The following is a 14,190-nucleotide window of genomic DNA, read 5'->3' on the forward strand; positions in this document are numbered from 1 at the left end:
AGAGGTAATTTTGTCATATATAATGATAAATAATATATATAATTAATTGTTTTTTATTAGATGAACATTTTTGTACAAGAAAAATCAATCTCTTTTTTTTATATTATATCAAATTTTAAATGACAAATAGTTTATTCATATTGTAGATCTGCATTATATCATATCATTTAAATCTTTATACTGAATTAATGGTATAATTGATCAATATATTAAAGATATTCTAAAACAAAATTCATGAGAAATAATTAAAAACATATCAATATTAATTTAAAAAAATAATATTGTATTGCACAATGGCAATTTTAAATAAAAAATTTAAAATTTGACTCAACATTTAATCTAATTCTAAATTTTAGAATAATGTTGATAAATGCTTCATTTATATCTAATCGAGAATATCTGAACATGTTGAAAAATAAAGTTGACAAATAAATATAATGCTTCTTTAATTAACTGATTGATATTCTTATACAAACATAATATAAATAAATTAAAATTTTATTGTGTTTACTTGTTTGATCATCATTATAAGTACATTATACTTTTTATATGTATATTTATATATAATATTATATATATATATATATGTATATATATATTATATTATAAATCTTTTTTAGTTTAATTTTTATAAATACATATAATCTTGATTTGATAAGTTTTCAATTTTATGAATTACTATTACTTATTATATTTTATAAATATTTTAGTTTATCATATACACACGCGTTATAAATATTTTAGTTTATCATATACACACGCGCGCACACACAATAATAAAATATTTAAAAAAATAAATGAAAGTTATTTTGTATAAATAAATATTATATATATTTATGATCATTTTGATTTTTCTTGCATTTTATTTAATTTTAATTTGATATTTTTGTTGCCGTCAAAATATCCATACGAAATCACGAATGTCATGATAATAGTGATGACTCATCGCATCATCACGTCATATTTTTCTATTCCAAGTACTCAAAGTTAGTTTGTTTTCCCTTTATTATTTCTAATATAATTCTCTTAGGAAATTATGATTGCGATGGATCATGATAAGAAATTCGTATTCATGTATATACTATATATCATATATTTGCTTAGTATATTTATAATATAATAGAGTATAATATAGTATAGTATGGTATTTATATATATATATATATATATATATATATATATATAGTTTACTTTAGATACAAAAAAAAGCTATATATAAATACTTATATAGCTATATCTATAGCTTTTATATTAGCAAAATTTTGAATATTTTATGCGATGTGTTTTATAAAATATATAACATAAAATTCTATAAGATATTAAATCTATCCTTTATCTCGTTCATGATTGAAATATAAACATTAGATGTCAGTGGTAGATCCATTTCGTACCTTGTCTTTGATATTGTCTTGTCATAGACTAACTGTCATTCGCTTTCTCTTTCGCTCATTAATCCAAGATGGCAGCCCCTACGGATGAGCTGAGTAAGTGATTTCGAAAAAAATATCAATTTGGTTTGTATAAAAGCAATTTATTTTGATGATGACATCAATTATACTATTGATTATGTCATTTCTTATGTTATAAAAATATTATTTTTAATATAATAACATTCTAAAGCTATTGTTTAAATTTAAAAAAAAAGTCAATTATCATGCCGTTTTGTTAAAAACAACTTCAATATATCATTTTTTTTGTTTTTATAATTTTTATCTAAATTTATTATTAAGAGAAAATCTTTATTTATTTCTTTGTATATTTTTATTTTATTTTACTTGTATGTTTGCATTTATTAAATAAATAAATTTTATTAAATAACTCATATAATTATTTTCCTCTTATCATATACTATAATAGTATAGTGTATATTTCTTTTATATTATTTTAAAATTTTAAATATTGTATCTTGTTTTTTATTTTTAATTTTATTATTAAATTTATAAAACATATTTATTAATAGTACCTTTTTAAATTTATTTTAAGATGCTATTAAATTAATGTAATTTCTTGAATATATAATGAATGATTATTATTGATAATTAATAATTATTAATATTATAAAAGTTAATATAATTAAATTATTTATTATATACAAATTATATATAATATATAATATATAACATTATGAATTAATTATCATATATAATTTATTGTTCCATGGAAGTTTTGCTTGAGCGAGTATTTTTCCGTTTGGGATCTGCAGATACTGATGAACAATTGCAAGCATCAGTTTGCAAATTTTTGCCTCCAGTTTTGTTAAAGCTTTCTAGTGCACAAGAAGGTGTTAGAAAGAAAGTAATGGAGTTATTAATTCATATCAATAAAAGAATAAAAAGTAGACCTCAAGTACAATTGCCAGTTGAAACACTTTTATTACAATATCAAGATCCAGCTGCCAGCTCATTTGTAATTGTATGTAATAATTAATTTAAAAAAATAATTTGAAACATTTTTGATAGATCAAGAATTTTTTTTCACAGAATTTTACAATTATATACATAAAACTAGGATATCCTAGAATGGAAATGCAAAAACAAGCAGAATTAATTCCAAGTATATTAAATGCTATTGAAGGAAAACCATTATCTCATCAAGATAGGTTTGTAAATATTTTTTATAATGTAAACTAATAAAATATAAATCTAAATAAATATACAAAATATTTCAGTTTATTATTTATAATTATGCCTGCATTGGGTCATGTTAATATTCCTGTGGATTCAGACAAACGAGCATTTTTTCTTGGTCTACATGACAAACCTTATGTCTCAAAACAATTACTCAATTTTATGCTTGATGTTTTATTGTTACCTTATGGGTAAGATTATTGCATTTATATATTATTACATTTACATTTTAATATTCTAATGTTATAAGAAAATTTTTTAAGAATTATTTATAATAATTTGTTATACAAAATTATTCTAGATCTGTAGGACAAATGCAAAATCAACAATCAGATCAAGCTATTGACTGGTCATGTTTTCGTGTACCACCAGGATTGAGTGAATATGCATTTAAACGAGTCATTGGTGAAAATCCACCAACAGCAGAACAACTTGAACAAACAAAATTAGGAATTGTAAAATTTCTAGCTGGAGGTTTTTTCTCTGATTCAGATATTCTTATACATTTGATAGTAGCAGCTGCAGATACCAGATTCAGTGTTGCTAATCTAGCTGATTTAGAATTGAAAAAAATTGTTAAGTATGTACCAAAGAATTTTTTTTTTGATCTTTATAAATATTTTATTACAATATATTAAATATAAAATTATGTTTTATGAATATTTAGCACATTAGATTGGTCTTCAATGCAATTAGCAGCACCATTGTATTCATTATTTTTGGGTACTGATACTTTGGGTATTCAAAAGGAAATTAAGCCAGAAATGAAACGATTACCTGCAGGCATACGAATTCGTTTAAAATTATTGCATTATCTTTGCCGAGTTACTAAAGCTGGTTTTATTATACCACCATGTATTCAGGTATGTTTCATTATCTTATAGTTTATAGTTTGTACTAATTGTTTGTTAATTGTAATTAATTTATAGGTAGTTTTTCATTCTCTACAAGAAGGAGATGGAAAAACTACAAATGCAAAGTTGAAATCAATGGCATTGCAATTTACATCAAATATTGTGCAACAGTGCGTATGATATATTATAAATTATTAATGAATTTGAATTTTAAATAATCATGATACATATATATTGATATTTTGTAATATTTTAAGATGTAGCCTTGCACCATTATCTCGCATAGCAGGAATTATTTTAAATGGTATGATAAAATTAATTTTTGAAGGTGAAGATATTCATAAAATGATGGCATATACTGTTATTGGACAATTAGGACAAAGAATTCCATCAGTGATAGATAAAAACTCAAATTTATTATGTCATTTGTTTGATACACTTGTATCGGTATGTAGAATTAATAATAGGAAAAAAAAAATAGTAAATTTACATATATGTTTACTAAAATATATTACAAAAATGTTTATATTTTTTTTTAATTTTATCTTTAAGACGGAAGGAGATTTACGAAGAACAATAAGAGATACGTTGATCTCAATAACATCTGCATTTATTCTTAATAAAGATGATGAAGCCAATATATCTCTCATGAACGGATTATTATCTACTTATATTGAATCATCGGAATCTAATGTTAGGCATGTATATATTAGTTATTATTAGTATATATATTAATATATATTAATATATATTAGTAAATGAATTATATAAACACATAGGTGATTACTTATATATTTTATTTAGATATTTTTTTATTTATTTATACATTTATATATTTAAGAAAAATATCGTTTAAATTAATCATATTTTTTGAAAACAGATTTGTAGCTATGCATTATGCAGCTACTGTATTTCCCTCTGATGATGTACCTTCTCGTTATCTTTTATTATTAGCATCTGGAGATGATAAACATGAAATAAGAACAGAAGCTATAAAAGTTTTGTATGGTACTACTCATAAAAATGAATGTGATAAACAAAATTGTAACCATATTTCATTACCAGATTTTAAGAAACTTGTTACTTATATTTATTCAAAAATGCAAGCAAGAATGTCAACTAGTAATGAAAAAATGAATATAGAAAATAAAATACTTCCTTATAATATCACTGTATTTACAGAGGTAATCAATTCAGTAAAAAAAATAATTTATTTTTATCAGAAATTATATGTATTTTTAATAATTAAATAAAATAATTTTTTTCTTGCAGATAATTACTTATCTCCGAATTTGTTTAGCAAGAAATGCTCATGTTACTAAATATAATGAATTATTACAACATCCTTGTGAAAGTACGCCACTAATTACACGTTATTTAAAAAATCTGTATGAAGACAAAATAGAAATATTACATCATTATCTTGATATAATTTTAATTTTTAGTCATGCTTCTGCAGGTAAAACTGCATGCAATATTTTTGATAAACATGAACAATAAATTAAGAATTATAATAAATTATAATTATGTAATGCAGATCAAACTTCATTGCAAGCTTTATTGGAAATGATTGGTTCTATCCCACAGTTTGTAATAAGAATTTATGAAAATAATCTATCATGGCTTCGTACTTTACTTATATCTACTAAACCAGATATAAGACAATTGGCTGCTAAAATTTATGGTATAATAACTGCTCAGCTTCCCAATAATGAGTTTGAAACTCAAATTTCTGAGATTATGGCTATCATAGATAAAAATAATTTAGAAGCTCAACATGGTTCATTATTAACTTTAACATATATGATGGAAAGAAGATTAGTTTTTAAACGAAGTAACATAAATAATGATTGTTTTAATTGGGATCTCTATATTAATGTCGTAAGAATGATATGTATGTATATATTTAGATGTAATAAATTAATATTAGTCCATTTTCTAATTTTATTTTAAAAATATTATTATAGGCAATTTTCTTCATAATAATACAATTTTGTTATTGGATGCTGCAATTCAAAGTATTGGTATTTTGGGTAAAACATGTGAGTTACCATTACCTAATGAGGGTGAAAAAAAACCAAATAAAAAAGAAATTGTTGAAATATTATTTTCAATATTAAATAATGTAAAATTAAACACTAAGGTTGATATACATATTTTTATAATTAATTGATTTATTGAATTTAAATAATTATTGAATTAAAATAAAACTAATAAAACTAATTTGATTATATTTCTAGATTAAAGAGAAAGCTGCACTTTCATTAGGTTATTTATGTGTAGGGGAAAATTTTCCTCATACATCATATATAGTGAATAAAATAATTACAACTGTCAAAGAGGTAAATATATAATAATTATAATTAAAAATTTTAGAAATATTTTATGTTTGTTTTTATTTGTTAGACAAAAGATATTGAAATCCATTTGATTATGGGAGAGACATTGGTTTGTTGTGTTCAAGCTGAAGCTTCTCCAGAAAAACGAGATGCCTGGATGATATTACCAAGTGAGCATACAGTACCTTACAGCGATACTAGTACTGAGTTATTAATACATACATTAAATGAATTACTTCATATATATAAAGATCCACATCCTAATTTGAGACAGGTATTTATAATAAAAATACAGTTCTCTAAAATTATTAAAGTTATTTCATTTTTTTTATTACAAATATTTTTTATAAGGCTGTCTGTGTGTGGTTATTAGCACTTCTAAAATATAATATCCAAAGAGAATGTATTAAAGAAAAATTTTCGTCATTACATTATGCATTTATGGATTTTCTTTCAGATGATAGCGGTAAGTTATATATATTTACTATTTATAAAAAAAATTTAGATTTTTATTAAAAAAGTATATTATTATAGATATAATACAAGATATGGCAGCAAAAGGTCTTAGTTTAATACATATTAATAGTAATAAAGAACAAAAGGAATTTTTTGTTTCTAATATATTAGATCAATTTACACAGGGACGTAAAACAGTACAACAAGTTACACTTGATACAAAATTATTTGAAGAAGGTCAATTAGGAAAATCTCCAACAAGGTAAAATGATAATTAAAAATTTAGATACTATTATGTATTTATAATTTTATAATATTAATTTTATAAATAATATTTTATTTACAGTGGTAATTTATCTACATATAGAGAAATTTGTTCTTTAGCTACAGAATTGCAAAAACCCGATTTGGTATATTATTTCATGCATTTAGCAAATCATAATGCAGTATGGACATCTAAAAAAGGTGCTGCATTTGGATTTGCAGCAATTGCTGAAATAGCAAATGAAGAATTAAATAAATATTTACCCAACATAATTCCACGTTTATACAGATATCAATTTGATCCCACTCCCAAGATTCAGCACAGTATGTCTAGTATTTGGCGAGCAATAGTTCCATCAACAAGTAAAGCTGTAAGTAATTTGTAAATTAAGATACATTTTTTATTTTTCTTTAAATTATATTTCATATTTTAATAGATTGAACAATATCATAAAGAAATTTTGAGTGATATAACTGATAATTTAACGAATTATGAATGGCGAGTGCGAATCAGTTGTTGCAATGCACTTGCAGATTTATTAAGAGTAAACGTTCGTTTAAATTTGGCGAAATGTGCTCCAGAATTATTGAAGACATTGTTTCGAGTAATGGATGATATTCACGAAGGCACTAGATTAGCAGCCACAAATACAACTAAAGCATTAAGTAAAGTAAGTTTTATATTGAAAATATTTATTCATTACATTAAATTGTAATAATTATATTTTTCAATACAATATAGGTTTGTGTTCGATACTGTGATTCTTCTTATGGCAAAGAGGGAGAAGAAATTCTACAAGCAATTTTACCTGTATTATTAGATATTGGAGTTGTTAACGTTGTGAGCAGCGTAAGAATAGTATCTTTACAAACTATATCTCAATTAGTTTCAAGAGCAGGTGTTTTGCTTAAACCGTCTTTAGTTATATTAATTCCTGCTCTTTTAAGTACAATTGGTGAATCAGAAAATCCGAATTTATCATATTTAAGTAACGTATGTGGAACAATGTCAGAGGCGCGAGATGCTATTGATAATATTAGAGCTAGCGCTGCTAAAGAACATTATGCTACTGAAACAATGACAAAAGTGAGTTACTTAATATAAATAGATATAATTTTAAAAAAGAATAGCAATTATTAATTATTTATTAATTATATTTATTATTTATTAATTATTATTTTCCTTTAATGTAGTGCATACAATATATTGATGCAGAGATTTTAAAAGAATTAATGCCAAAGATAATAGAATTGATAAAATCTAGCGTCGGTTTTGGAACAAAAATTACATGTTTGCATTTTATTATTCTTTTAAGTACTCACTTTAAACAAGAATTACAACCTTATAGTGGTTAGTAAAAAATGTTAATATTATATTATATTTATCTTAAAAAAATATTTCTACAAATTATAATTTAATATTTATATTAAATATTATTATAAAATATTATTATAATATAGGTAAACTTTTAAACGCGCTAATGAATGGATTATTGGATCGTAATTCTGTCGTTAGGAAAAATAATGCAACTGCTATTGGACATATAGTGGGATCAGCGAAAGAATCAAGTCTTGAAAAATTATTTAAAACGCTTAATACATGGTACATGGAACGAGGTGCGCATAATAATTTTTTTTTAAAAATTATAACTTAAATTTATAATTTAAAAAAAAGAGAATAAAATTTTATTTGATTCTTAATTTCAGATGATTCAACTAAATTAGCAATTGGTCAAACATTACAAGCTATAAATAATTATAATCAGGAAATATTAAGAAATTTTTCGAATATTGTTATACCTCTTACTTTTTTTGCAATGCATGAACAAAAAACGCAAGGTTCGTATTTTGAAATTAAATTTGTAAATATGATATTCATCTGCACTATTTTTATAGAAAATGAAAATGTAATCGACTTATGGACCGAATTATGGAATGAAATAACTCCAGGAACAGAAACCGGAATTAGACAAAACATAGAATCAATAACAAATATTTTACGCACATCATTGGAATCATCATCGTGGAATACGAAAGCTCAAGCGGCTAATGCGATTCATACATTAGCAGAAAAATTAGGTAGCAATATTGATGCAACTATAAGAGATATTTTATTAAAAGTATTAATGGATGGTTTACGTGGTAGAACTTGGGATGGAAAAGATCGATTATTAAATGCTCTTGCTACATTAACATGTAATAGCAAGTATGTAAAAATATTATAAATTTTATGCATATTTTTTAAAAGTTACTATTCATTTTTAAAAATTGATATTATAATTATAGAACAGCTCTTAAAGAAAATTCTGAAATGTCTATAGATATAGTACAAATATTATATAGGGAAAGTAAAAAAGAGACTTTAGAATACCGTCGACATGCTTTATATGCATTTGGTACGATTTTACATGAATTAAATATTGATAAATTTAAAGAAGTATATGAAATCGTTCAAGAAATTTGGACAATGGTATGTATTAGTAATAAAAATAAAATGATAAATCATACATTTTGATATATGAATATTGTACAATCTAGCTGGCAAGAAAAGATGCAGATGAATCTTTAATTTCTGAAGAAAAAATAAAAAGAAATGATGTTATAAAATTATATGAAGCTGTTTATGAAATACTTGGAAAAGCTTGGCCACCATATAAAGAAACTCAAGGTAAATTATTGATGCATAAAAATTATTAAATATTAAACTTATTTATTTTTATTATTTAATCTGTCTGTTATTAGACAAATATTGCATAGAATTTATAACTCATTACGATAAAATGCTTCCTGTTCAATCTACAACTATACAAATATCAATGCTATCATCACTTAATTTATTTGTGGATAAACTTGCCTTACTAAAAATAAATATTTCCGATTTGTCAAACGAAGACAAAACAATGTTGGATTTAATTTGTGATACATTTAATAAAATATTAAAATATAGTATGAGTAAGCATATTGTATATTTAAATATAATTAAAGTATATATATATATATTTTGTGAAATTATAAAATTAATGAATTTCTTCTATATTCCTTAGGTATTTCATACACCAGAATAAAAAAAGAAGCTTTAAATATAGCTTTATCTCTTGGGAGAAAATTACGTTATACTAAAAATAATGAAAAATTTGATAAAATGATTTTAATAATACAAGAAACTTTACCGGAATTAACAAAGGATAATGAACCAGAAATTCGAACCAGAATTATTGATATCAAAGAAATGCTTAAGATATGAAGATAATAAATGTTAGTATTTCCTAATTAATGTTACATATGGCTAAATTAGTAACTTTGTGTTCAATCCTTTTAAAATGATAATTAAAATATATAGTGTATGCTAATACATATTTCTTTAATAATACTTTATTATATAAATGTAGCTAAAACAATTTTATAGTAATACATCATTTAATCGATATTTCTTAATATATAATTTTTAATTTTTCATGTCGTATAAAAAACAAATTTATATAAATTTATAAATATCTTAATTTTATAATACTAAGATAATTTGTTTAACACTTTCTAAATATTACATTAATTTCATTTTAAACATTCTAAATTAATAAATTTGCATTTCAAACACACATTTATGTTTTCATATAGGTTTTAAATATAGGTAAGTATAATAAAATTATTCTGAATATATATAATAATAATATATAATAATAATAATAATATATATATATACATTACATGTTATTATCATATTTTATATCATTTTTATACAATTATTTATAGATGTTAAAAAATTTAAAAGATGAAAAAGAGCAAAAAATTTAACTGAATAAATTGTAAGTATTATAAATAAAATATAATGAGATAAAAAAATATTTATATATCCTTTAAAATAATTTTTTTTAAAGTTAGAGTAAATGATTTGAATTTTCTTAATATATTAGAAAAAATAATATTTAATTAATTCTTATAATATTTAAAAAAAAATTAACAAATCGAAATTATTGGTCGAAATTTTGAAGAAAAAAAATAAAAGTCATAATTTTTAATTTTTTTACTTAAATAATAATGTAAATGTAATGAAAATTTAAAACATATCTTTTGTTGAAAATTATATACGTATACAAAATTTCATTGAAGCTACATCGAAGATCAAAAAATATAAAAATTTTAAAATTTATTAAAGGCCGAAAATTATAAAAAATTATAAACTTTAACATTTTTGATCGTTTTCGATTTTGTGCATGAATATAATTTCTTAGATCTACAAAAAATATTTTTTAAATTTTTTATTATAGACTCAAAAAAAATCATGATTTCTTTTTCTTAAAAATCAATATCAATTTTTAAAAAAATATCAATTCAAAAAATATCACGTTTTTTATATATTACATAAATAAATTAATTTTTCGAATATTTAAAAAAAATTCAAGTCATTTAGTCCAATTTTAAAAAGTTATTTCGTTTTAAAAATATATGAATATTTTTTTCTTTCACGTATATATACAAATAATAAAAAAAAAAAAATTTTTATAATTTCTATTTAAAATGAGATTTAATGTTATTTTAATGTTTTAATTTATTTTAATTTTTCTAATAAAATTTTAGCACCTTGATTTTGTTTTGACTTCAAAATATTAATTATTGGTTTTAATTTAGAAAGTATAATATTTACAACAGATATTGTTTCATTTTCTAATAAGAATATTAATAAAAAACATCCTCTATTACATTCTATCCATTTTTCTATAATATTTGTTTTTAAATAATTAATTAATATTTCTCCAAATGTACATTCACTTTTTTTTTGTAATTCTTTATCATTTTGTATAAGTTTTTTTAGCATCATATGTAAACCTGCATGTTCAATTGGTTTATATTCTTCATCTCCTTCTTTGATTTTTGATTTTAAGTCTGAAATAAATATAGCAACAGCTTCAAAAGCTCTTTTTAATTTTTCTCCAATACCTATTTTCAATATTGCTAATGTTACCATTGCAATAGAACTATTAGACATCCAAATTGAGATATTTGTGATTACAGATTCTAAAAGTGAATCAGAAATTGAATATAAAAGTTCTTTTTCTCTTATATTAGCTGGTTTTTTACTTATTGCATTATTATCTCCTTGCTCCAAATATTTTACTATACTGGGAGCAAAATAATGGGAATTTCTTCTAGCTATTAAATATAAAATTACATGCTTTCCATAATCATTTAATGCTATATCTATCAAATCATTTTGTATTTCTGAGAATATAATTTTCTTGATTAAAACAGTATCATCTACTGAATCAAATAATGCTAATAGTATTAAATATCCATGTTCAGACATTGAAATAATTTTTATATTTCCTTTTAGAGCTTTCATAATAATTTTTCTATCTTTGTTTGTACCATGCCATATACATATTGCAGCAACTTTTGAACCAAATTTTGTTTGAGATAATTCTACTATTGAATTTTTTAACATAGTTATTATTTCTGTTCTATCTTCAATAGAACAATCATTTAAGAATTCTAAAAGAACGCAATGTAATAAAGTAGAATTTAAAAATTTTTTATTTAATATTTTCATTAAATTTCCTTTTACTGCAGATAATGTTGCTGTTTTCATATCTTCTGCAATTTTATATGTATCAGATAATGTTTTAATTTCTTTATCTTTAGCTTGTTTATACATATCACCATAAAATTCCTGTTTAAAATATATTTTTTCTATTTCTGTTGCCCATGTTGAATAAATAAGTTCTAATAATGATGCAGATATAGAATGGCACATGAATCTTATTACATTACCATAAAAAACAGAAATAGTTTCGTGTCTAATCTGTTGAGATCCATATTTTAACATTGTTTTAATACAGTTTTTTGCATATTTTGATTTAATCATAGACGAAATTGATGGTTTTAATTCTTGAAAAATAGCCTCTCGAATCTTTGCATCACAATATTTAAGTATCCATTGAATAATTCGAGACATATCATGTGTAAGTATTATTCTATTATAATTATTTTTTAATATATTATGTGTTTTTAAAATTAATTTTTTACGTTCTAATTTTGAACAATCAGATCTGCGAAACTTTTCACTAAATTGCTTTGCTGTAATTGTTATATTATAAATATCATTGAAACGTTTTGCTTTATATTTTTCTTTAAGTTCTTTTTTTTGTTTCTTAAATTCCATCCAATTAGGTTTTTCTATAGAGTTTTTATTCATTATTTCAAATTTATCATTTATATTTTTATTGTAATTTTCTTTATCATTTTTTATCAAAGTTTTTTTATATTTTTCTTGTGTTTTTTGAATTTTAAGTTCATTACTTTTAATCTTTTTTGTATTACTATTTATATTATCATCATTAATATCTCTTTTATTTTTTTGTAATTTTGATTCGCTGTTAATTTTTAATTTTCGTGTTGTCATTTTATAAATTTCTGAAAAGTGAAAAATATAAAATTAAAAAATTAACAAATAATTTTTTATTTATTTTTATTAATGATAAATTATTTTTGCAATTTTAAATAATAAAATTTTAAAATTCATAATAATTAATTAATAATATATAATAAATTAAATTAAAAAATAAATTAAATAGTGGAAAATTAAAAATTTGATATATTAAGATTTCTTAATATAACAATATAACCTATAAAAAAAAATAGAAAATTTATGAACAATTTTAATAATTATTTCATATAAAAATTTTAATTATTATTTCATTAAAAATTTGTTTAAAATTGTAAAAAAATATATATTATATTGAATTAACTTTACTTAAACTTTATTAATTAAACTGGCTCCAACACGTGTACACTATGCATACGATTATTTACATAAATCTAAAATTATACAATTATATTTATAATCGAATATTGAATTATCGGAGAAAAACAAAATCATATAATCAAAATCTAAGAAATGTAAAGTTAAATTTTAACAATTTTAAACGTATTTTTCCTAAGATAAAAAAATTAAAACTATTTTATTTTATATTAATTGCTTGACTTAGCTCAATTTGAAGTAGTAAAATTTTTTAAAAATGTTTAAATAATAATAAATTTATAAAATATATAAAATTTATTATAAATTTTTATGAATTTTAACGTACAAAATCTAAAAACAACAATTAAAAATTATTGAAATTTAAAATTTTCATTTATAAATTATTTACATTTAAATTTATTTTATATTATATTAAAATTTTTCATTTTATAAAGATTTTTGCAAGTTATAATTATGTTATGAAATCGTGTTTGATTTTTATTTAATCCGATAAAAAGAAATACGAGGCATTATATTCAAATCATCTTTTAAATAAAAAATTAAAATTTTATTATCTAAACTCAATTCAAATTAAATCATGTATTAAATCGTCATAAAATAACTACGAATTAAAATTTGAGTTAAATTAAAAAATTTCAATCTAATTTCAAATTAAATATGATTGTAAAATAATAAAATGTAGTATCGATGGCGATTTGCGAATTGTTCATACGAAATATATATGTGATAATATATTTTTTATCAGATAAATAATGATATATATGTATATTATAATATTAATTTTATTATATGAAAGATATTATATATCCATTCAAAAATTTAATTATTTTTTCTAAATTAGATTGTCCAAAGAATACAAAAGCGTTTTAAAATAAAATTTATGATTAAAACTT

General features: G+C 21.3%; 2 protein-coding genes across 2 annotated transcripts; one reads left to right on the forward strand and one right to left on the reverse strand.

Moving 5' to 3' along the window:
- Positions 1-1,348: 1,348 nt before the first annotated feature.
- LOC100867384 (proteasome adapter and scaffold protein ECM29) lies at positions 1,349-9,890 on the forward strand. The gene is made up of 28 exons (XM_012493261.3): positions 1,349-1,484; positions 2,165-2,412; positions 2,481-2,599; positions 2,669-2,818; positions 2,929-3,207; positions 3,295-3,490; positions 3,557-3,651; positions 3,739-3,928; positions 4,034-4,179; positions 4,362-4,665; positions 4,754-4,940; positions 5,019-5,375; positions 5,449-5,624; positions 5,722-5,823; positions 5,888-6,094; positions 6,172-6,286; positions 6,355-6,538; positions 6,623-6,911; positions 6,978-7,211; positions 7,283-7,627; positions 7,735-7,891; positions 8,002-8,157; positions 8,248-8,379; positions 8,437-8,746; positions 8,827-9,010; positions 9,079-9,208; positions 9,283-9,492; positions 9,585-9,890. The coding sequence occupies exons 1-28, from the start codon at positions 1,460-1,462 to the stop codon at positions 9,782-9,784; spliced, it is 5,427 nt and encodes a 1,808-aa protein (XP_012348715.2). The 5' UTR covers positions 1,349-1,459; the 3' UTR covers positions 9,785-9,890.
- On the reverse strand, positions 9,487-13,521 carry peng (Pumilio and CPL domain-containing protein penguin). The gene is made up of 2 exons (XM_003698363.4): positions 13,289-13,521; positions 9,487-12,948 (listed from the first exon to the last, which is right to left on the reverse strand). Exon 2 carries the CDS (start codon positions 12,935-12,937, stop codon positions 11,087-11,089), a length of 1,851 nt encoding a protein of 616 aa, XP_003698411.1. The 5' UTR covers positions 12,938-12,948; positions 13,289-13,521; the 3' UTR covers positions 9,487-11,086.
- Positions 13,522-14,190: the final 669 nt, after the last annotated feature.

The sequence above is a fragment of the Apis florea genome, unplaced genomic scaffold, assembly GCF_048593485.1.
Source record: "Apis florea isolate Af1SG1 unplaced genomic scaffold, ASM4859348v1 contig_1789_pilon, whole genome shotgun sequence".
NCBI classification, from domain to species: Eukaryota; Metazoa; Arthropoda; class Insecta; order Hymenoptera; family Apidae; genus Apis; species Apis florea.

Coding starts and splice junctions, on each gene's coding strand:
- peng (XM_003698363.4), bottom strand. CDS start 12,937: ATGACAACACGAAAATTAAAAATTAACAGCGAATCAAAATTACAAAAA.
- LOC100867384 (XM_012493261.3), top strand. CDS start 1,460: ATGGCAGCCCCTACGGATGAGCTGA. Junction 3,208..3,294: donor GAATTGAAAAAAATTGTTAA/GTATGTACCAAA, acceptor ATGAATATTTAG/CACATTAGATTGGTCTTCAA. Junction 7,212..7,282: donor CAACTAAAGCATTAAGTAAA/GTAAGTTTTATA, acceptor AATACAATATAG/GTTTGTGTTCGATACTGTGA.